This window comes from Dendrobates tinctorius, unplaced genomic scaffold, assembly GCF_039654945.1.
Source record: "Dendrobates tinctorius isolate UK_male_01 unplaced genomic scaffold, ASM3965494v1 ptg000069l, whole genome shotgun sequence".
In the NCBI taxonomy this organism is placed as follows: Eukaryota; Metazoa; Chordata; class Amphibia; order Anura; family Dendrobatidae; genus Dendrobates; species Dendrobates tinctorius.
In genome coordinates this window covers 35465957-35489060 of record NW_027361737.1, presented here as the reverse complement: position 1 = coordinate 35489060, position 23104 = coordinate 35465957, and the positions used below count along the sequence as shown (strand labels likewise).

The 23104-nt window shown below is 43.9% G+C and overlaps 1 protein-coding gene across 1 annotated transcript in view; it reads left to right on the top strand.

Moving 5' to 3' along the window:
• Positions 1–23104, top strand: part of DAW1 (dynein assembly factor with WD repeats 1) — a 118333-nt gene extending 95229 nt beyond the window's left edge. The window contains exons 9-13 of the mRNA XM_073581317.1: positions 3571–3673; positions 12935–13049; positions 15015–15091; positions 19163–19325; positions 22450–23104. Coding sequence (XP_073437418.1) covers positions 3571–3673; positions 12935–13049; positions 15015–15091; positions 19163–19325; positions 22450–22484 — 493 coding nt within the window. The 3' untranslated portion in view covers positions 22485–23104. The remainder of the gene's footprint in view (positions 1–3570; positions 3674–12934; positions 13050–15014; positions 15092–19162; positions 19326–22449) is intronic.

Genomic DNA, 23104 nt, shown 5'->3' with positions numbered 1-23104 from the left:
GTGCAGTACGACCAGTGGAACATCGTCGCACTGCGACAATTCTGAGCAGGCGCAGTGAATCATTCTGCTGATCCCGGCGGCAGATGCGCCAAGTGTCTACAGGCGGAGGAAGCTGGTCACATTAAAGGGGTTTTCCCACGAACGAAAGTTGATTTTAAAAATTGTCTGTGTCTTACCGTGTATGGAGCATACCATATCTCCTGGGCAGGGGAGGAAGCAAAGCACAATGCTGATATTACAGCAGGGGATCACAAAGGATTCATTTTGTGAGGTAAAATATTTCATTGACTGTTTTTAAACAATATTTTACCTCACAAAATGTATCCTCTGCAATCTCCTGCTGTAATGTCAGTATTGTCTTATTGTCTTTTGCTTCCTCCCCTGCCCAGGAGCTGTGGCATGTTCTGTACACGGTCAGACACAGGGGTGAGAGAGACAGAGCACAGGGGGGAGACATTTCAAACGGGACAGCACATGAGGGGAGAACACAGCACAGGAAGGAGAGAGACAGCAGACAAGGGGGACAGCACATGGGGTAGACAGGTCAAAGAAGAGAGCACAGACCGGAAAAGTCAGCACATGGGGAAAGAGAGTGGATAGGTGGGTGAGAACATGGGGGGGGGGGAGATTCTCAATGCTGCAAAGCCTGCCCCCATCGTGACATTACCGCCTCCATCTACGGTAGTAGATTTATAATATATAAAAATACCACATTTTTTGGATTGTAAGACACACTTTTTTTCCCCAAAATTTGGGAGAAAAATGGGGTTGCGTCTTATAATACAAATATAGTTTTCTGAAGGGGGTTGCTGCAGTGGAGCAGGGTTCCAGGAGGCAGGATCGCTGCTGCAGGAAGCTGGCGGTAGTGGAGACAGAAGTGGGGCTATGCTGTGGGTCCCGGACTGCGAGGAGGGAGTGTTTGGTGGTGCCAGGCTGCGGTGAGTCCCGGGCTTTCAGAAAACATTAGGAATCCCCGCAATTCCCATCCTTTTCACTGGTGTGAACTTCGGGAGAATTACCTCCACAGGCGGCTCATTTGCAGATTGAGACCTGGCTCCCGAAATCTCATCTCCCGAGATCTCAATCTGCACATTTGCAACCTCTGGTGGCCATTTTCCCAAAGTCCACCTCAGTGAAAAGGATGGGAAATGCAGGGACTCCCGAAATTTAGTAAGAGCCCAGGCTGTAGCCTTGCACCTCCGAACACCTTTTCCCCCGCTCGAGGCCTGCAGCATCTCCCCACTCCTGCCACCGCCACCAGGTACCTTCAACAGTGACCCTGCCTCCTGGGACCCTGCTGCACAGCAGCCGCCAGCATCGGTTAGCTACAGTGAAAGTGAACTATAAGACGCACCATCATTTTATTAAAAAGAGTTTTCATATTTTCCTCTCCGAAATTTGTATGTCTTGTGGTCAGGTGCGTCTTATAGTCTGCAAAATATGTTAAATAGATATGGGATGGAATATATAGATAGGATAAATAGATATCCTATAAACGTATAATTTCACAAGCCCCCTAAATATAGTAAACTTGCACCCTTTAGTGTCTTTCATGTGGCATTAAAGGGTATTTAGCCTTATTTAGCCAAATAATAAAAAAAAATGACATGGGGTCCCTGCCTATTTTTGATAACCAGCCAAGGTAAAGCAGACAGCTGCAGGCTTATATTATCAGGCTGGGAAGGTCCCGGTTATTGGACCCTGCCCAGCCTAAAAATACAAGCATACAGCCACACCAGAATTGGCGCATCACAGAAGATGCTTCAATTCTGGCGCTTTGCCTGGCTCTTCCGAAATGTCCTGGTGTTGTGACAATCGGGGTAATGGTAGTTGAGGTTGATGACAGCAGGGGTTTAACAAAAATCATATCTGTTATCAACCCCTGGGGTTAGTAATGGAGAGATGTCTGTCAGACACCCCTATTATTAACCAGTTAATCAAAAAGAAAATCACACACACGGGAAAAACATTTTATTTGAATAAAGAGTCCTCCACGCTATCCCTGGTTCACCAATTTATTTAAAAAAAAAAGCCATTCAGGTCTGCAGTAGTCTACAAATGGATACCTGAAAGAGATAAAGCGAGAAAAATAAACAATACTCTCTCTCTCGTTCACCAGTTTATGTCCAAAAATGTTGCCACGCAGATCCAATGTAGTCCAGGGTTCTTTGGATCTGGTGGTCGTGACTATGAGTAGCAGGAACGATACTGCTAGTCACAGGCACTGGATACTGACGTCACCGTTTATCAAAGTTGGCGGCTCTGAACAGTTGTGTCAGCAACTATTCCACTCAACAGTTGCCGAGTCACGCTGACCTTTATGAGACTCGCTGACTGAGTGGTGTAGTTACTGATGTGACCGCTATTCTGTGCCGCCGGCAGCACGAGGCGGCAACTCCCATTAGCCATAATATCAGTACCTGGTGCCTGTGAATAGCAGTATCGTTCCTGCTTTTCACAGTCACCGGAAACAGATTCAAAGAACCTTGGACTACGTCAGTTATGCATCACATCATTTTTGGAGTAAATTGGTAAAAAGGGAGGAGGGAATGTTTATTTTTCTCGCTTTTTATGTCTTTGAGGTATCCATTTGTGGACCATGGCAGATTCAGTGGACTTACGGGGTAGACCTGTACTTTTTTGTTTTTTTTTAAACAAATTGGTGAACCAGGGAATTGTGATGGTGGTTTTTGTTCAATTCAACTTTTTTTCTCCTGTGTGTGTCATTTTATTTTTAAATACAGGGTTAGTAATGGAATTGTCTTATACACACCTCTCCATTACTAACCCCAGGGGTTGATGGCAGCTGTCATCATTTGACATGTCCTCAACCCAAACTACCATCGCCTTAATTGTCACCGCACCAGGGGAAATTGTCTGCAGAACTCAATCATCTCGTGTGATGCGTCAATTCTGGTGCTTTTGCAGGCTGTTATTTTTAGACTGAGAAGTGGCCCAATAACCAGAGACCTTCGCAGCCTGAAAATATAAGCCGCACCTGTCTGCTTTACTTTGGCTGGTTATCAAAAATGAGGGGGACCCGGCATCATTTTTTTTATTATTTATTTATTTAATAGGTTAAATAAAACTAAACTTCCTTTAGTGATACATGAAATACACTACAGGGTACTAGTTCATTATATGTAGGAGGCTTCTTGAGACATTAAATATCTAAAGGACATCTATCCTATATATATATATATATATATATATATATATATATATATTTATATATATATATATTATGTTTATCTATTCTATTCTAATGTCTCTGGCTGTGTTTTTACTATACTTGGCTGATGAAATGTTGGGTTTCCTTTGTGATGTGTGTATTTTATATCAGTATTTGTAAGCCAAAACCAGGAGTGGATCAATCGGAGGAAAAGTATAATAGAAACACGTCACCACTTCTGGATTTATCACCCACTCCTGGTCTTGGCTTACAAATACTGCTGTAAAATGCAGACAAATACTGATCATGTGAACGTGGCCTTAGTCCCAGTCTTTTAACTACCTTGATATACGTTTTTATGTTGTATGTCAGACTGTATGTTTGTTTCTTGTGCTCAGGAAAATTCACCCCCTCATCGGACATCGTGGAGAGATCAGCAGTGCTCAGTTCAATTGGGACTGTTCTCTAGTAGCCACAGCCTCAATGGATAAGACCTGCAGGGTAAGGGGATTTATTATTCTGCACTTATACAGCCATATACATAATGGGGAAAAAAAACAAAATACTGCAGATTATGGAGCTTTTTGTACACTATATCCACAGGTTAAACTCCTGATAGATAATTGCTATCGAGATTGATTTGCGGCTTGTAGTATTTCCAGTCCAGTGTTACAGCTGCTTTTTTTGTCATTGTTGCTGTCATTGCTTTAGATCTGAAAGCACCTGTCCCAGCGACGTACCTTATAAATAAGTAAAATGCAATATCCTGTGCATAACTGATGTGTTTACTGGTATGAGTGCACACCAAGAATCAAAAATGTTCTATTCATGTATCGGAGGAGATGTCAGGACAATTTACATCTTAGTGTTTTCTTTGTTAGAGCGCTTACCATGTAAACGTATGCACATACCCACCCGGATTTATCACGACACATGATATCCAAAGCTATAGGATGCCAACTCCTGTCCATGGGCTGTGTCTGGGGTTGCCGTTAAGATCCATTAGGTGCAATAGCAGATGGAGCCCTTTAACAAGAGTGGAGCTTTTTCTGGAAGAAAAGTCCATATTTTTAAAATCTCTATAATGAAATCTGGGTAATAATAGCTATTGACGTTCAGTCGGAGTTGGCGCAGAAACCTGATTCTGAAATCTTGATTGACACGACTTTATGCAATATCATGAAACTTTATGGTTCACTTAATTTACTGGAAAATGCAATTTAGGTCTGGAGTGGAACGGGACCGGAGACTGGAGTTCTTATTGAGGTTTCAGTCAATACTAATATCAGCAGTATTGACTACAGTTATGGTGATGGGGTCAATTTATGGAGTGTAACAATAAGGCTGCAACATAGCAAGAGACAGGAATGGATATTAATATGGACTACAGAGTATATTTCAGGGAGATGTCCAGGGTCCTTGTCTTTTTAGATGGGGAGCTTTTTCCATTTTGCTTAAAAAAAGAAAAAAAAAAAAAAAAAAAATTTTCTTGAATGAGCTAATTAAAACCATGGTGACAAAATGGTGGCTTAAAGGGTTGTTCCTAGAGAAAAATAAAGGCACGTCCCCTGCATATCAGATAGAAGAGAACCGCAAAAAATAATCTACATTTTTTAATTTTTTTTTTTTTACACCTGATTTAAATAGTATTTCATTTTCCAAAGACTCAGTCCCTTTAAAAAAAAATCTCCCACCAGTCTAAGATGCCATGAGAGCTAAAACTATACTTAACGAGGACCTGTTACCTAATCAAAAGTGGACAGTTTTTGGTTATATTTTATTCCCACTTTTCCCCCCGTCTTCTTCTGTTTTCTTTTACAATCCACCATACAGTTCCTTAAATATGTACCTTTTTTATTACCGGTCATTTTTATTATCTTCCCTGGGGTGGTCGTCAGCTACTCTGCATTACTACCTTGTGAGCACCGCCCCCTTGTAAAGACCATAAAAAATAGCCAAAAATAAAAAAGACCATATCTCTGGCAATGTATGGTAGACTTATTAAAAGAAATATAACTGGAATACACAAAGGAGTAAAAACTGGCCACTTTTGATCTGGTGACAAGTCCTCTTTAAGTATAGATATACCGTACCTGTCCTGACTGTTCTTCCTTTTGTTCTTTGCACAGTGGGAGAAATAAGTATTTGATCTCTCGCTGATTTTTGTAAGTTTGCCCACTCACAAAGACATGAACAGTCTATAATTTTAAGGGTAGGTTAATTTTAACATTGAGCGATAGAATATCAAAAATAAAATCCAGAAAATCACATTGTATAAATTATATACATTTGCATTTTTTTTTTTTTAATTCGTTTATTAAATATCAGGGCACAAAGAATGTACAACATACACAATGGCTTAGGATAACAGGCATTCTACAAAGAACACGTTTCCGTCCATAGTAAAATATAATACAAAGAAATTGCACACTCTTAGCGATAAACAAGGTAACATATACATTTCCTCCCAAGCATATGTAAAGGATAATTGTTTATGCACTTTCCAACATGTATATCAATCCAATTTCACAAACCCTGTCATATCATGCCACAGTAAGATCTAACTAAGACTCCTAAACTACAACTACCACTACATCAACTAATATCTACTATTTCCGCAGCCTGGTTTCCTCTATCATATTGTGTCACATGTGTTGTCTCAGTCTTGCAAAGTGAGGTGAGAGGAATTCCACCTCTCCCAAATCTTTTCAAATTTACCCAGGCATCCCCTGTTTTGGTATAACGTGCGCTCATATGGAACAGTTGAATTTACCAACTTGATCCAAAATCTAAGGGAAGGACATGAGCCCCCCATCTACCGCAGTGCCAGCACCTTCCATGCCATAAACGGCGTCTCGCGCAAGAAGACCCCAGTATAGCGATCCCATACCCCAAACAAGCAGACCAATGGCTCTAGAGGGACAGGAGCCTGCACCAGTGTAGTGTGGTCACATCTTTCCAGTAATGTAGGATAATGGGACATTGCCACACCATATGAATAAAATCAGCATCTGGCGAGTGACATCGCATACATTCTGATGATTGAAGCCGACCCATCCTAAAAAGTCGCAACGGAGTCAAATATAATTGATTATATACAATTGTATTATTCTGTTATTAACAGATGGTGATACTCCAATCGGAGACTCCAGAATCTCCTCCCACTCCTCTCCTTGCATATCAGGGATGAGTCGTTCCCACCTCATCTTATTAGAGCTTATGGCCGATTCTGCCCCTACTGACAGCATATATGTGTACAAAGAGGATATGAGACCCTGGGGAACCTGCGAATTAAGAATTCCTATCAGAGGTAAAGATGAAATAGTACGGTCCACACCCCTGTCCCTCATATGTGATTGAAGAGCCGATCTCAGCTGCAGATAGCGAAAAAATTGAGATCTCGGAATATCATGCGTGGCCTGTAATTGTTCAAAAGACTTTAAGGTCCCCTGGTCATACAAGTCTCCCACTGAAGAAACGCCACACTGGGTCCAAAAAACAGCGGACGGGTGATTCAGTAGCTCCGGAAAATAGTTATTACTCCACAGAGGCATTTCAGCTATAACCTCTTTAAACCCTGTTACATTCTTGATTTGTCTCCATATTAATCGTGCCAGCCGGAGCAGGGGTAACAGACGTGGAACATTAGTTTTTTCCAACTCAAGGAAACCTAATGGGCAATCCGCTTGTGCAGCGTGAAGCTGGTGGCTTTCAGGATTAGGGAGGCAATTACCCGGCATCCATTTATTTAAAGCTTTAGCTTGCCCAGCTAAGTAGTACAGCAAAAAATCTGGCAGCGCCGCCCCACCTTCCTTCTTTGGTCTTTGTAAAGTGGACAATTTAAGTTTGGGCCTAGTTTTCCCCCAAATAAAGGACGTGACCAGAGAGTTAAGATTAACAAAAAAGGACTTGGGCACCGCTACTGCACTGTGCTGGAGCGAGTAGCCAAATTTAGGGAGTAATATTTTAATCAGGTTAGGGTGGTTTCACATTAGCGCTTTTTAAGCGCACGCACGGCCGGGGGTAGCTCCGCCCCCGAGCCGGCTCTCTGCCCGGCGTGCCCGCCCCTTGCTTGTAGCGCTGCCTCCTAGCGCACAGCGGCGCCTGCGATCGCCGCACTCTATCTTTAGCATAGGGTGCGCAGATCGTGCGCAGGCCGTGCGCTAGTTGCGCTTTGACCTGCGCTGCGCACTTTTGACGGTGCGCCGTGCGCGCCAAAATCCGAAAAGTTTGATTTTGGCACGCACGGCGCACCGTCAAAAGTGCGCAGGTCAAAGCGCAACTAGCGCATGGCCTGCGCACGATCTGCGCACCCTATGCTAAAGATAGGGTGCGCCGATCGCAGGCGCCGCTGTGCGCTAGGAGGCGGCGCTACAAGCAAGGGGCGGGCACGCCGGGTAGAGAGCCGGCTCGGGGGCGGAGCTACCCCCGGCCGTGCGTGCGCTTAAAAAGCGCTAATGTGAAGCCACCCTTAATGCGTCCAGCCACAGATAATAGGAGCCTACTCCAAGATGCAAATTTAGCTTTAACTAGTTCCAGCAACGGGTGGACATTAAGTTGTAGGTCAAGCATACTATTATTAGAGATGTGAATGCCCAAATATTTAAAACTAGATACAGTAGACAGCGAGGAGAGAGCCTCCAGTTGGGGCATCGGAGCATGGGAAAGGGGTAACATGGCAGACTTTTCCCAATTTATATGTAAACCTGAATATTTACTGAATCTATCTATAAGGGATTTCACCTTTGGCAAAGTGTCTTCCACATCATTCAAGAATATCACCATGTCATCGGCATATAGGCCTATGGTATCCACCCGACCTGCTATATCTATACCTCGGATATTAGGGAAGGACCTTATGCGTATTGCTAGTGCCTCAATCGCAAGGGTGAAGAGAGCCGGGGAAAGAGGGAAACCCTGACGGGTTCCCCTATGCAATTCGAAAGACTCAGATATAGAATTATTTATTATAACACGGGCCTTAGGTTTCATGTATAATATTTTGATCCATGTTATATATTTATTGCCAAAGCCATACCTTTGCAAACATGCAGAGAGGAAAGGCCATTCAAGAGAGTCAAAAGCCTTGGCAGCATCTAACGATGCCAATGCCCATGTGTTGTCTGGCACCAGGGAGCTATATTGGACTATTGACTGGACTCTTCTAATGTTAATAGAAGTACTTTTACCAGGCATAAAACCCGTTTGATCTGGATGTATGAGATTCAATATAATGGAATTCAGTCTGGTAGCTAGAATCTTGGTGAAAATTTTATAGTCCACATTTACTAATGAAATGGGACGATAGGATCCACATTCTAAAGGGTCCTTCCCCTCCTTCCAAAGCCCCATAAAAGGACTCAGGCATAGAATTCCCTTCCCATATTCCCCGAAATACCTTCACCAAAAGTGGCGTCAATATATCCCGATACTTCCTTTATAGTTCAATAAGGAACCAATCAGGTCCAGGGGCCTTCCCAGAGGCCATGTCTGTCATAGCATTATCTATCTCCTCTGCGGTGAACACAGCGTCCATAAAGGCTCGTCGTTCCGAATCTAATGTGGGGAATGATATATCTGACAAATAGTCTAAACACCCCAAAGTGTCAGTCACTTTTAGATTCATATAGTGACCTGTAGTAATCCTGAAAACAGCCAAGAATCTCCTCGGTCGAAGACACCAGTGTACAGTCCACTCTGTGAATCTGCAATATCGTATTAGAGGTGCTATGTTGGTGCACCAGATAGGACAAGAATTTGCCCGTCTGGTTCCCCAGTTCGAAATAGGATTGATGGGTGAAGAATAGTTTGCGCTTAGATTTAGCATCCACATGTTGAGTATATAACCTTTGGGCAGCCAGCCACTCAATCCTGTTCCCGCTAGTTTGGTTAGATACATATGTTGCCTCTGCGTCTTTCAGTCGTTGCTCCACCTCGTCATCCTTCCTTGCGGTTACCCGCTTAATATAAGAGATCGTGGAGGACAAACAGCCCCTCAGGTATGCCTTAAGGACATCCCAAAATAAATTAATATCTTGGGGTTACGGGTGGGACGCGGTGAAGCAATTCAACTGATCAATCGTTCTGTCAGGAGACCCCTTCAGTTTTAAACAGAAAGGATTCAACTTCCAAGCTATTCCACTGTTTACTTGTCCATATTTGAGTTTAAGGATGACCGGACTATGGTCTGAGATCTCCCTACTTCCATGCTCTACATCAGCCACCCACATTGCCAGACCCAAATATATAGTCTATGCGTGATAGAGAGCGTTTAGTGGTTGAGTGGCAAGTGTACTCCCTTAACTCAGGATCACGCACCCTCCACAGATCCAACCACCCGCCAACCCCCATAAATGATGACAACGGGGTTGTAGTCGTTGGAGAGGACCCCCCAGTTGCTTCATCATCCAACCTCGATTTATCAAGGCGGTTGTTCATGACCATGTTAAAGTCGCCCATACAAATAACATCTGCGTCTGGGTAGTTAAGGGCATAACTCATTGCCTTCTGCTGAATGGATATACGAGCCGGAGAGGGGTTATAAATACATAAGACCACATATTTCCTGGTGTTTATCAATGCATGGACAAAAATAAAACGACCCTCAGGGTCCCTCCGAGTCTCCCTCGCTTCCCATTTGACGTCTTTATGTACCAACAGCGAGACCCCTCTCGAGCAGCTGGTATGGAATGTATGGGCAGACCATTGTACCCAGGGCTTCTCCACGCACCGCGTTGTATCCCTAGTCAGGTGCGTCTCTACCAAGGCTACAATGTGAGGGCGATAATGTCTGACCTGTGAGAAGACCTTGATCTTTTTTCGAGGAGTTTTTATTCCCCTCACTTTCCATGTCATACATATTAACTCCGATCCCATATTTTACTCCGCTGAACATGGTGCATAGTATTACCCGGGCAAAATTTAGAGACATCACCTAGAGACTGAAATTGTTGTCGACTGCGATTATAACCTAAAAAATACCAAAAACCACTACGGGAAAAAAAGCAAAGTGAATAAACAACAAACGACGTAGGAGCAGAGTCCTGTACTCCCATCACAAAACAAACAAGGGGATACCATCACTGAGCCTAGTGTCCGGTATTGTTGGTAACCTGGACGCCTTCGAGTAAAGCTCCAATCAGCCGATTAATAGAAAAATACCAACTAGCAATAGATGCATTAGGATTCTTTTTCAGCAGACCCTCCATGGGATTGCAGCCACTCCACCGAGTCTGTAAAAAACAAAGTAGAACCCTTGTAGACCACCCGGAGCCGGGCCGGGTAAATCATCGAGTACACAACATTCCTCTCCTGTAAATGTCTTTTGACCTCCGTAAACTGCACCCGTTGTTTCTGGAGTTCCATAGAGAAATCTGGGAAAATCGAGATCGTGGCATTGTTGAACTTGATAGGACTCTTTTGTCTCGCCAGACGTAGAACCACGTCTCTATCCCTGCAGTTGAGGATGCGCGCCAGAAAGGGTCTAGGTGGGGCTCCCGGAGGAAGAGGCCTAGTAGGGACTCTGTGAGCCCTTTCCACCGCAAAGATTAAGGAGAATTCGTTGCCCTAAGTGGTTTTAAGCCAATCTTCTAGGAATTGCTCCGGGTGTTGTCCTTCCGGTCGCTCCGGCAGGCCAATAATTCGGATGCTATTCCGACGCATTCTATTCTCCAGGTCATCTGCTTTTTGCCTCCACGCGTTCATGGAGCCTGCCACTTTCGTTAGTTTAGCTTCCATGGGTGTGATGGTGTCTTCTACCTGGGATACCAGAGTCTCCACCTCCGTAATACGGCCCTTCATGACTTGCATATCTTGTCGGAGGCGTCCCTCCTCGGTGTACATGTCCTCTATCTTCCCAGACAGAGACGTTCTGGTTAAGGAGAAGGTCTGCATGAGTTGTTCAGATGCCTGCTTAAGGGTTAATTCCTCCTGCTCGCTCTCCTCCCCACCCTCAGAGGGGCGGCTCTTATGTTGAGCTTGTGAGGGATTATTTTTATTAGATCTTGAGCCCTCAGAATGGTCTAATCTGGCATATTCCTTTAGCCTTTCAGCCGCTGTTCCAGACCCCTTAGAACGACTCATTTTAGCACAATAGGGCACAGCCGGGTAGCAGAAACAATGCACTCTAAAGCCCCCTAAGTCAGAGTTACAGACGGGGTATGATGATCAGATGGTGACTGCAGGGTCTCAGGAGCAGCACAGACCCGCAGTGTCACACAGAGAGGCAGTGTCCAGCTCCAGGCGGCAGATAAGGGCTCCTATAGCCCAGGGAGAAACCCCCAGGACCTCACAGGAACAACAGCCAGAGAGGGATCCAAGTCCTTATAATGATGGCGCCGGCAGGGCAGGCAATATAATAGAGAGGGGAACGCGGGGCCCAATCTTCCAGGGCACACACCGCCTGCTCCCCTCAATCATTCAGAATGTCTGCTCACCGTCCTGCTGCTCCTCCAGCGCTGCAGCGAGGGAGCCCGGCGCCGCGTCTCTCACAGGCAGAGTGCGCGCCTCCAAGATGGCCGCCGCCCTGTGCAGGCCCCGCCGGCCGCCCGAATCCTTGCAGCTGCAGGCACTCAGAAATCCAGCCCCGCTCTCCCGTGGGGGTCCAGGAGCGCCCCCAATTCCAGAGGAGCCAGAGGATGGGCAAATGTCGGCAGGGGTAAGGGTCCGCTGGCCGGATATTCTTCAGGATGGCAGGAGCTCTCAGAAGCACGTCCTCACTTCAGCGCTACATAGCCACGCCCCCCCCACATTTATTTGCATTTTGCAGTGAGAAATAAATATTTTATCCCCTACCAATCATTAAGAGTTCTGGCTCCTACAGACCAGTTAGACATTCCTAATCAACTCTTTACCTGCATTAAAGACAGCTGTCTTACATAGTCACCTTTATAAAAGACTCCTGTCCACAGACTAAATTAATCTGTCAGACTAACCTCTACAACATGGGCAAGACCAAAGAGCTCTCTAAGGATGTCAGGGACAAGATCATAGACCTGCACAAAGTTGGAATGGGCTACAAAACCAAATGTAAGATCAGCAAGGGATCAAATACTTATTTCCCCCACTGTATGTTTGTATTTATGAATCTTTTTCAACTATAGTTCATTTGGATTTACCAGCATGTTGACTTATTGGGAATTAATAAATCTGGCACACGATCCTTCAAATTCATATCAGAATCCACACCAAAAGGAATCTGCTACCTCATCTGAGAACAACAAAACACAGTATGGGAGAAGAGACCCTAATTCTAGTGGTGTATGACTTACTGGGCTGCTTGCTGCGATTTTGATATAATCACAGTTTTATCTGCTGCAAATCTACTCATTCTCTGATTATTGATCTGTGTATGACCCCGCCCACCCCACTGATTGGCAGTTTTCTGTGTACGCTGTGCATAGGCACAAAGCTGCTGATCAGTGGTGGGGGCGGGGTTACATAGTGCTGATCAGTATTGAAAACTTCATGACAACAGGTTTATTAGTCCTCTAGTGGTAATCTGCTGCTGGTAATACAGACATACTAATCTGCTGCAAGCAGTGATACATCACTGGTTTTCGGGTCTCTGCCCCCACATTATGCTGTTCTCAGATTAGGTGGCAAAAACCTGGTGACAGATTCTCTTTAAACACATGTTGATTTTGCATGAAGTTAGCAATAGATTCATGGAGAAATCTGCAAAAATCACATCGAGACACTTCCAGTGTTTATATTGTTTGTTACTGTAGATTTTTGCCACTGATACACTTCTCTCATTCATAGCTGTGGGATGCACTGAGTGGAAAATGTGTGGCGACCCTTGCTGGTCATGAAGATGAGGTTTTGGACGTTGCATTTGACTCCACTGGACAGCTGGTTGCCACGGCCTCTGCTGACGGTGAGAGATTGTATGAGAGATTGTATGAGTTAAGAAGTACGCTTCATTTCATTCCTGGAGAAAAGACACCTCCGCTTTATCTCCAAGACTTTCAGTTCTGCATCAGAGAAACAATTACTGGTGTTTTCATGAAGCGCAAATGTCACCATGTGCTGATACCCATCTCTCAAAAATATAGGGCACTTTGGTATTGTCAGCCACTACCAATTCCAATTCTAAAAATATTTTTGGTTAATGCCATGACGATGAATTACCAGAAAGACATGACTTAGAGTCAAAAGTACAGCGTAATATGTTATACAATCCAGAGGACAATAGCTGAAGAGCAAACCTATTGTAACCATGTAATTATTTTCTCTGATCTCACTTTTACACCACTGCATTAAGTTGGCAGAGGATCCCTTCTCAGCATTATAGTGCTTGCCCTGTGCTTTTAAAGAGGTTTTCCAGGCACATAGATTAATAAAGCATTGTAAAGGTTATTAGAAATTAAACTTTATAATTTACTTGCTGTTAAACTTCTGTTTCTGAGCTGTGACACGTGGTGAGTTACCTTCAGTTCCTTACTCCCTACTACAGTCCGATCATAGAACAAAGCTGGCTGTTCCAGAGCGTTTGAATACTTTATAATAAATGAGTATATTTAATGACTGCTCAGCGTCAGCACATGTAACATTACTGACTGCAGGAGATTGTTAGAATAGCACTTTCTAGGTGAGGTTGGAGGAATACCAAGAAAAAGAAACTGTGCGCAGCGATTCATCCATCTTGAGACTGTGTAGGTAGGAGTCTCAGGACGGTGCTTTGTAGTTGGAGTGGGATTGGCACAGAGGGTGATAGTTTGTGGGCTGTGGGACAGATGAAGCTCTGCCACTTGGGAAATGTAATCTAGAGGCAGAGAGCGAGAACTGGCAGGAAGTTCAGGATGCGAACAGCAGCAAACCACAAGGATGGGTGAAGGAGAGCTAAAAAAAATAATAGAAATGTAATTGGGGACTCATTACAAAGACCACCAGATCGCTTTTTATTTCATTTTGTACCCAGAAAATCCTCTTAAGTTCCGACAAACAGTACAGCTGAACTTGTAGATGCTTATTACTGAGCACGTGCTGTTGCGGACCACCGGCGTGGGAGTGAAAGTGAGTTCAAAGGCCAGCCCCATAATGGCAAATGGACATCATAGGGCAGGTGCACTTGTTAAGAGGAGCTGCTTTTGCTCAGTTCAGTCACTGTATGTGGCCACGCTATCACCTTCTTCCAGCTAAAGCAGCTGCTCTGATAAGTCTGCAGATTCATCATCTATATACAATTGAATTAAGTGCTGTGACTTACAAGGACAGATATACCCGATCCCTGCAATAGCAGCAAAGCTGTTATCTCACCGAACCAGTGTGCACGGTGTCCAACATATATCACTGCGAAAACAAGGTCACAAACTGGAGCAGTTCACAAAGGAGCTAATGCCTGTGCGTAGGTGGAGGCTGAACTAGGAGAAGTGCGGCAAGGCTGCGTACAAGTGACGCGAGTCCCCTCTGTGCCTACATATTGGAAATGTTTTAGAATTATGAACAGTATAAAGTGCAGAGAAAAACGTCAGAGTGATTTAAGTTCTGTAAAACTTTGCCAACAATGTGATATTTATGTGTCTTCCCATAGAGTTATACACAGTGTGTGCGTGAACAGCCGATTCATGTGTAGTGCTCCACATTTACTGGCTCTGTCTCTGTCGAGTGCCTTTCCAATGTTTTTATGGTGATTACTTCCAAGTTCCGGCACTTTGCTGATAGCAGGACCAGGAAAGCTTTGTCAGGGATTCATTTGTCCTGTTGGTATTTAGCTACAGTCTGGCATTATTTGATATAATTGTCAGCAGTGAGAAAAAGTGACATCTGAGTTTATTAGTCGCGACAGTGTACACCAGTGTGTTTGCGTTGCATTTCTGTCTAATACTTCTGCTTTCAACAGGGACGGGCAGAGTGTACAATGCAGCGAGCAGGAAGTGCTTAGCCAAATTAGAGGGCCACGACGGAGAAATTTCCAAGGTAATCACTTAGTCAGCCTCCGAAAAAAAAAAGGAAATGTAGTTCTTTCCAAGACCCCAAACACTGGAATCACAACAGTTTAGGTAGACGTGTGTCTACATTTAAGAGGAATCTGTCAGCAAGTTTTTGCAACTTCAATTGAGAGCAGCCTGATGTAGACAAAGAGACCCTGAATCCAACGATGTATCACTTAGATTACTGGGTGCAGCCGCTCTCACATCAGAGTTTTTAGATTTAGCAATGCAGCAGAGCTGAGAAAGCTGCCCCGCCTTTTTGGAGAATAGTAGGTATCTCACTGGTTTGACATCCACTCACCTAACAATTTTTTTTTGTAGGCTGCGTTCACATTGTGATATAGGCATTTGACACATAGTGTTGCTTGAAAGGTTTTGTCCCCTTCAACATTTACGTTTTTTATTTTTTAAATGAGTAAAATTATCCAGTATCACATGTCTGAGTGACACAAGTATGTGAAATGTTAGAATTAGAAAATGTAGTTAGAGTCTGTTGGTTTTAATAAGTAGGATGACAATCAGGTGTGAATGGGCAACCTGTTTAAATTAAAGAACAGAAATCTATCTATAGCTACGGTCACACTATCAGTATTCGGTCAGTATTTTACCTCAGTATGTGTAAGCCAAAACCAGGAGTGGGTGATAAATCCAGAAGTGGTGACATGTTTCTATTATACTTTTCCTCTGATTGTTCCTCTCCTGGTTTTGGCTTACAGATACTGAGGTAAAATACTGACCAAATACTGTTAGTGTGACCGTAACTAACAAGTATAATGTGAACAAGGGTTACCTATAACCGACTAACTGAAAAAAACCCTATTAAAATATAACTTTTATTAAGTACAAAAATAACAATATAAAATTGCACAGATGTCCCCTATTATAAAGCCTAGTAAAAAAACGGGCTATTGTATTGCTGGAAAGAGATAAGGTATAGCAGTCAAACCAAATCTAAGCAGCTAAATCTGCCAATCCAATCATGTGGTCAGAAAAACCTGAATAATAGCAGTTAAAAACTGCACAATACTATTATAGCCCAAAAACCTCAAAAATCGGAAAAAAGGGGAAATGGACATAAAGAAGATGTATAAAAATTGATAATACGTGCTACCATCTGATAACAATTTCACTCAGCCGATGTGAAGAAAAGAGTGACCTGGCCCTATACAAAATGACTATCTGAACACCTACCTAGGTGCGGAGGTTGGCACCCTAAGAAATACGAGAATGGCTCCCCCGCTCGTGCGATGGCTATCCCTAATCTCCTATATCATCCTATAAGACGACAGATTAGAAACAGAGGGCCAGATGGCCTGTATCCATTTACTACGAATATCTTCATGAATGCAGTAAAGCAGATTTATACAATCATATATGCATGTGAGGAAAGCTAGAAAGTCCAGACAGTCTGAATAGATGTATAGCACTCACACACAATAGAACCAGTTACAAAAATAACAAAATCAGCCTTGCTTTCCCCTGCTGCTCCATCGCAGGCAGTTCCTGATCTTGTGCTGGTTTTTGTTGATCTGGTCTGACTGCAACAGATGACTACATCACATAAGCGCTGCAGCCAATCACTGGGCTCAAAAGTCATGCTAAGTTAGACCACACAAGATCATTGTAAGAAATCTGTCAGCAATTTTTTGCTACCTCATCTAAAAGCAGCATAATGTAGGCAAAGTGACCTTTAATACAACGATGTATCACTTAGATTACTGGGTGCAGCATTTGTGACACAATCAGAGTTCTTAGATTTATCAATGCAGCAGCGATGAGAAAGATAATCCCGCCCACATCAGGCTCTGTGTATACTATGTCCATAGACAATGAGCTACTTTTCACAGGAGGGGGCGGAGTCATCCTAGCAAGCTGCTGTAGGCTGGACAATGATAATCACCAGGTGAAAAAACCTTCAGTGTAAGTAAACAACAGAACATAGGTGGACATGTGACATATCATTGATTTCAGTGTTCTAAGTCCTACCTCATGCTGTCCTCAGATTATATAGCGATTCCCTGTAAGCTCAGTTATTGGCTCCAGCGATTACAAGCTGTAGTTGTGACCTCACCACTACATTCTTCTGAATAAAGAGTGGGATGGCGATGTAGAAGAAATGAAGGAGCGGCATGGTGTAAGTAGGCTCATTTTTTATATTAAAAAATGTTAAAGTGGTAAATCCCTGTATCATGTTGGACCCATGATGCTTTTAAACTTCCCACATGACCTATTAGATGATTATTCAAGTATTCTAGTAATATGTTTGTTTTGTTCTGGGATTGCTCACATTTGAGAAAAATCAACTCATACTCAGCAACTCGCTGTGTCATAATGATCCAGGACTAGTCCGTAGAGGGGTTTACTCACTGACACTAGTCCGGGTTCAGTATCTGCAGCCATGCCCCCTGGATGTGATTGACAGTCCCCGTCACGGTTTGCGCTCCTCCCTTCCGCTCACTTCTCCTGACATGTCTTTTCCAATAGCACAATGCTAAGCTATGACAGGTGAGATTGACCGGGAGGAGCGCCAACTCTGACGGCCTGGGCAGTGCTGGGACTGTCGTGCACATCCAGGGTATGCGATTGCAGCTACTGGACCCGGTGTAGTGTCGGTGGATCTCTAGTCCACAGCGAGGTGCTGAGTAGAAGTTGATTTTTCACAGATGTGTGCAGATCCAATATACAATAAACATATTACTGGAATGCATGAATAACGCCAGGTCATGGGGTCCTGACAGGTTCCCTTTAACGCTATTCGAAACAGGTCTTCTAGTGAAGCTGTAAGCACCAAGTGTGAAGTGCTTTACTTTGACCGGTAAAGCCGCCTTCCATTTGTGCATTTTTCATCTTCTCTCGATCTGAAGGGTCTCTCCTTGCAGCCCGTGTCTGTTATGGGATTTTGTAGAGCTCCGTGATTCATGTTTAGGATCACTAGGCATTGTACATTGTTTATCACAGTTGAACTTGTAGACTGCGATTTTCCCAAGCGCTGGTGATTAAATATGGATGTAGAAGTGATATTGGCACCTGTCCAGTCTGCACAGCTTTGTAGGATGTGTTCTGGCCCGGACTGTAACAGACCCACTGCTCTCACAACACCGCTATCAATAATTCACACAGGTCGCCGGCTCCCCCTCCTGATTAGTATCCGGCGCACATGTCAGACGGCGCTTGTATTGCTGGTAAATGTGCAGGAGCGAGCGTCGCCCCTAGGACATGCAGGCAGCCATGGAGCCTCCGCAGAGATGTGAGCAGAAAAGCTGCGTCTGACTGCTCGTTTCCTGAAGCAGGTCTGTCCTCGCTGATTGGTGGTTCATTATGTCAAGTGTGGAATCTGCTTTCTGTTGTACAGCAGTAAATAAAATATTAGGAAATACCCTGGAAAGACGTTATTCCACTTACGACTCCTGTGCTACAATGCCAATATAAATTCACTGAGCAGCATAACTAAATGTTCGATACCCTGTATGGACACAAGTATTGGGACACCTCCACATTACACCTGCAGGGGATTTCATGAATTCTCATTGTATATCCCTAAACATTAATATGGAGTTTGTCCCTTTTTCACAGCTATTCCATTCTAATGTGAAGACTTTCTAAAAGATTTTGTAGATGTGTTAGGTTTCGCCCATCCATCCAGAAGAGCATTTGTGAGGTCAGACACTGATGGTGGCTGAGAGGCCGGACTCACACTTTCCATTCTAGTTCATCCTAGAAGTAAATTATTGAGTTGAGGTCTGTGCTCGGTGTGGCCGGTTATGTTCTTTACACCACTTCCTCTGATGCTTGGCCTTGTGCTTGGTGATATAAGGCTTACATGCAGCTGCGTGGCAATGGAAAGCCATGCTACAAAGCTCCCCGCTTGGCTTTATGCTAATGTTTATGCCAGGTCAGAGTGTTGGGGACTTTTACATGTTGCATCTTTCACTTTAATGAGACCACTTCTATGGTACATTGCTATTGTGTCACATCATATGGCGCGTTGACTTTTCCATGGCTTTTTTTCTACCCATTAGACCCCATTACAATGGCTCTTTGTTCATATTTGTTCCAGATTTGCTTCAATGCTCAGGGCACCCGTATTTTAACGGCCAGCTCTGATAAGACCGCCCGGCTCTGGGACCCCCACACAGGGCAGTGTGTTCAGGTGCTGGAGGGACACTCAGACGAGATTTTCTCCTGCGCTTTCAACTACGAGGGAAACACCATTATTACAGGTAGGATTGCCTACAAACCCAATACACACATTTCTACATAATGAACCGTGTTTCTTATCTCACTTTATATTTATGCTGCAGGGGTAATTTTACCATTAATTAAAAAAAGGAGCGCATTAGTAAAATGATACCGAAATTAGGAAATACAAAAATGTTAGCTTGCTATCGATGAATATTTCAGAGACACATTTAATGAAAACTTATTAAAGGGGTTTTCCTATCTAGGAACTGGGATCACTTCTATTCTGCAGAGAGAATGAACCAGATTACGGAAACAGTCGAGCAGGTCTAACTGTAACTACCCTACTAGTAGGAGAACCTTCTAGATGTTATTTGGGAAATGATGATCGATTTACTTTAAAGAGTCTTTACATACTCTCGACATATAAAGTGAGGAGTCCTCAATAATCCTGCTCATAGGTAAATTCCCACAGAAAAGCTGGCAGATACTTTAGCTGTTCTGCACCGTTAATTTCTTGTGGAATTTCAAAGAGCCAAGTACGTCAGACAGCAGGCATGGCATTGGATTGTCTTGGAATATTTATCTCTGCCATTGATGTCTTTTTTTTTTTTAAAAAAAAAAAAAAACGAGGTTACCCAACGACAACCTTTTTTTTTTATGACCTACTGTATGTTCGGTTACTTGGGAATGCGGGATCTAAACGTTGGGATCCCCACTGTTACCAAGAAAAAGTGGACGACAAGCCACACAAGATGAGAATGTGCTGACCCTCTTCAAAGCGATTAAGGCTGGGGTAACCTGGTGGCTTTGGTCACTATACAGGTCGTGTGATGAAAGATCGCTGTGTACTGGTTAACACCACGACATAATACAAGTGTCGCAATCGAGTAGGATTGCATCCAAGCCTGCAAGGTATTATGGCTGTGTAAGGGTGGGCTGTTCACTAGCTGTTCCACTTAGTAGGTCCCAGGGAATCCTTTGCCTTCACCCTGAGGCCATGTGCACACGATGCAGATATGCAGCGTTTCCGCAGCGGATTTTACCGCGCAGAAACGTTGCATATCCGCATTGTGATGTACAGTACCTTTAAAATGAATGGAAAAAAAAAAACGCTGTGCAGACGCTGCGGATTTTTCCGCGCGGGTTTCCTGCGGTACAAAATCCGCAGCATGTTACTTCTTTTGTGCGGTTTTCTATCTCCCCTGTCTCCAAATCCGCAGGGGGAAAACCGCAATGGAAAACCGCACAAAAACCGCATGAAAACCGCGTGAAAAATGGAAGAAATCCGCAGGAAAAATGCAGGTCATTTGACCTGCGGTTTTCTTCCATTCTGCACGGAAAAATCCGCAGGGCTCAAAACTCCGTCTGCACTCAGCCTTAAACCCATATAGAGGTATTTGAACTTACTGTCCTCTGGGTTACATCTGCATACATCGTGCACTCAGCTATAGTGTGAGCTTTTTGACACTATTCCAAAAAACCCTCAGGGGTCAAATGTTGCACACAGCCTGGAGAGTATCCCACATAAAGTCAATTAAAACATAACCTTTAATGAACCATTAAAAGGACATAACACAAAAACATTACAAAAAAGTGCTCATGTGAACCAGTGCTCAATAAAAAATGGTTTGGTCTCACCATTAGTATTAGATATAGCATTCCAGCATCAGGGCGTATCCTGCTGGAGAGACCTTCCACTCATGGGGGGATGAGACATGGGAAAACCAACTAGTTTGGTACACACTTTCGAATCCAGACAATTTTGCTTTCAAAAAGTCAAACGTGCTCCTTCCTGGGATACTCTCTAGGCTGTGTGCAATACACCTGCATAGAGGCTGCTGGCTGGTGGACCGAGCTGCTAGAAGAGGGCTATACAGGCCGGGTAAAATCTAGGAGAGCAAAGTCTAAAGCCCCCGTTACACACTGCGATATCGCTAGCAATATCGCTGTAAAGTCACTGATTTTGTGACGTTATAGCGATATTGCTAGCGATATCGCTGCATGTGATACTTACCTCCGACCGGCTCCCCCGCTGGTTATCGCTGATCGCGCGAGAAGCTCCTGGACCATTCCTCATCGGCCACTTCCTGCTGGGCTTCCTGTGGCGCCGGGCGGGAGGACGCAGGATCGCCGCGTCTGACAGGTAAGTAGCGATCCCCGACCCCTGCGATGTCGCTGGTGAGATCTGCCTGTGTGGCAGCTCACTAGCGACCACCTAGCGATGCACCAGCGATCCTGACCGCGTCATATCGTTGTCGGGATTGCTGGTGCATCGCTAGGTGTAACGGTACCCTTAGGCAAAATAGTCAGGCACAATATTGAACACAACAACAATATGAGGTCAGAAACAATACAACACGCAGGATTTAGAAAGCAGAGACACAGGATGAACGACAGGTGAGACCTCAAACAGCAGCTATACTAAATTTAAATCTGAAACATGTTTGCGTGGCCCAGAAGCACCTGAAATGAAAACACAGCGCCGCCTGGCTACAGAATCAGAGGAAGTAGGAGCACGTTCAGACATGGAAATGATACTGCAACAAGCACGTTTCAAAAACTACAACTTGACATTTTGCAGCATACGGTGGTCTTTGTCTGTGAGACCTGTGTTACCCCAGGCGCATCAGAATCTGGCTGTTTCCAGTAATATAAGGGTACTTTCACATTGCGTTCAAGCACCTGTTCTGTGGTCCCATCGGAGCTTACATATGAACCCCTTGCAAAACAATTTGTACGAATACGCCGATGGGGCCATAGACTAGAATGGTGTCGGCAGAATAGACGTGCACTCTGTCGTGCATCATTTTCAGGCATATACGCCTACTGGAGGTGGACACAGACACAGGCTACTACATCTGGGTGTCCACCTCCAGTAGGCGTACGCGCTCAAAAATGATGCACATCAGCGCCCGTTCGCTTTGCTGGCACAACTCCAGTCTATGGCCCTGTTGGCGCATATGTCCAAATCCCATTTTTCTGGGGGTTCAGACTTAATACAGTGTGAAAGCACGCCAAGCAGTCAGCTCGTTCACTCTACATGGAGAATGATACTATATACTGTAGCTGCACTTTTGTACTCTGGACATAGGATCTAGGTGTAAATTATCATTCCAGTCTTTACCGGTTACCATTTAAAATGACTTCAGCTTTGTCTTGTAGGAAGCAAAGACAACACTTGCAGAATATGGCGCTAGTTCATCAGTCACTCCATGTTGGATTATATAATGGAGTAGCCAAATGCGATGGACACAAGAAATGTTACGGTAACCCACTGGCAGTCACAACCGCTGACCTCTCCGTCAACTGTATCACACTCACATTCACAAAGTGTTCCAATGATTAGCTTCTGTTTATAGAATATACATCCCAGTCTTACTTAAAGGATAACTACACTTTTTTTTTCATTTAATTATCTTACAGGCATTGAAAAGTTATGAAGTTGTGTAATATACTTCATCATCTTATTTTTCTTTCTTCTTTCCCAAACACTATGCTGCAGGTCTTTTTCAATCCCTAGATTGTGCTCCTTTAGAAACTGCTTTGAGCTGCTGCTCAGCAAAACTCTGTACTCTATAATTAAATCAGGAGTGGAGGATTGTCCCAATCTGAGCCTCTGCGCTTTCCATCCCTGTACTCGGACAGGAGACTTCTTATGTTATAACGTTGTGATGCCTGAAGGATAATTAAGTAAAAAAACAAGTTTTTTAACTTTATGAAATATGTTTGAAGTTGCTTATGTTTTTTATATTGACTTTGTGATTTTTACATAGTTACCTGTTGTATTTATTAGTAATAATAAACATTTTTAAAGAAA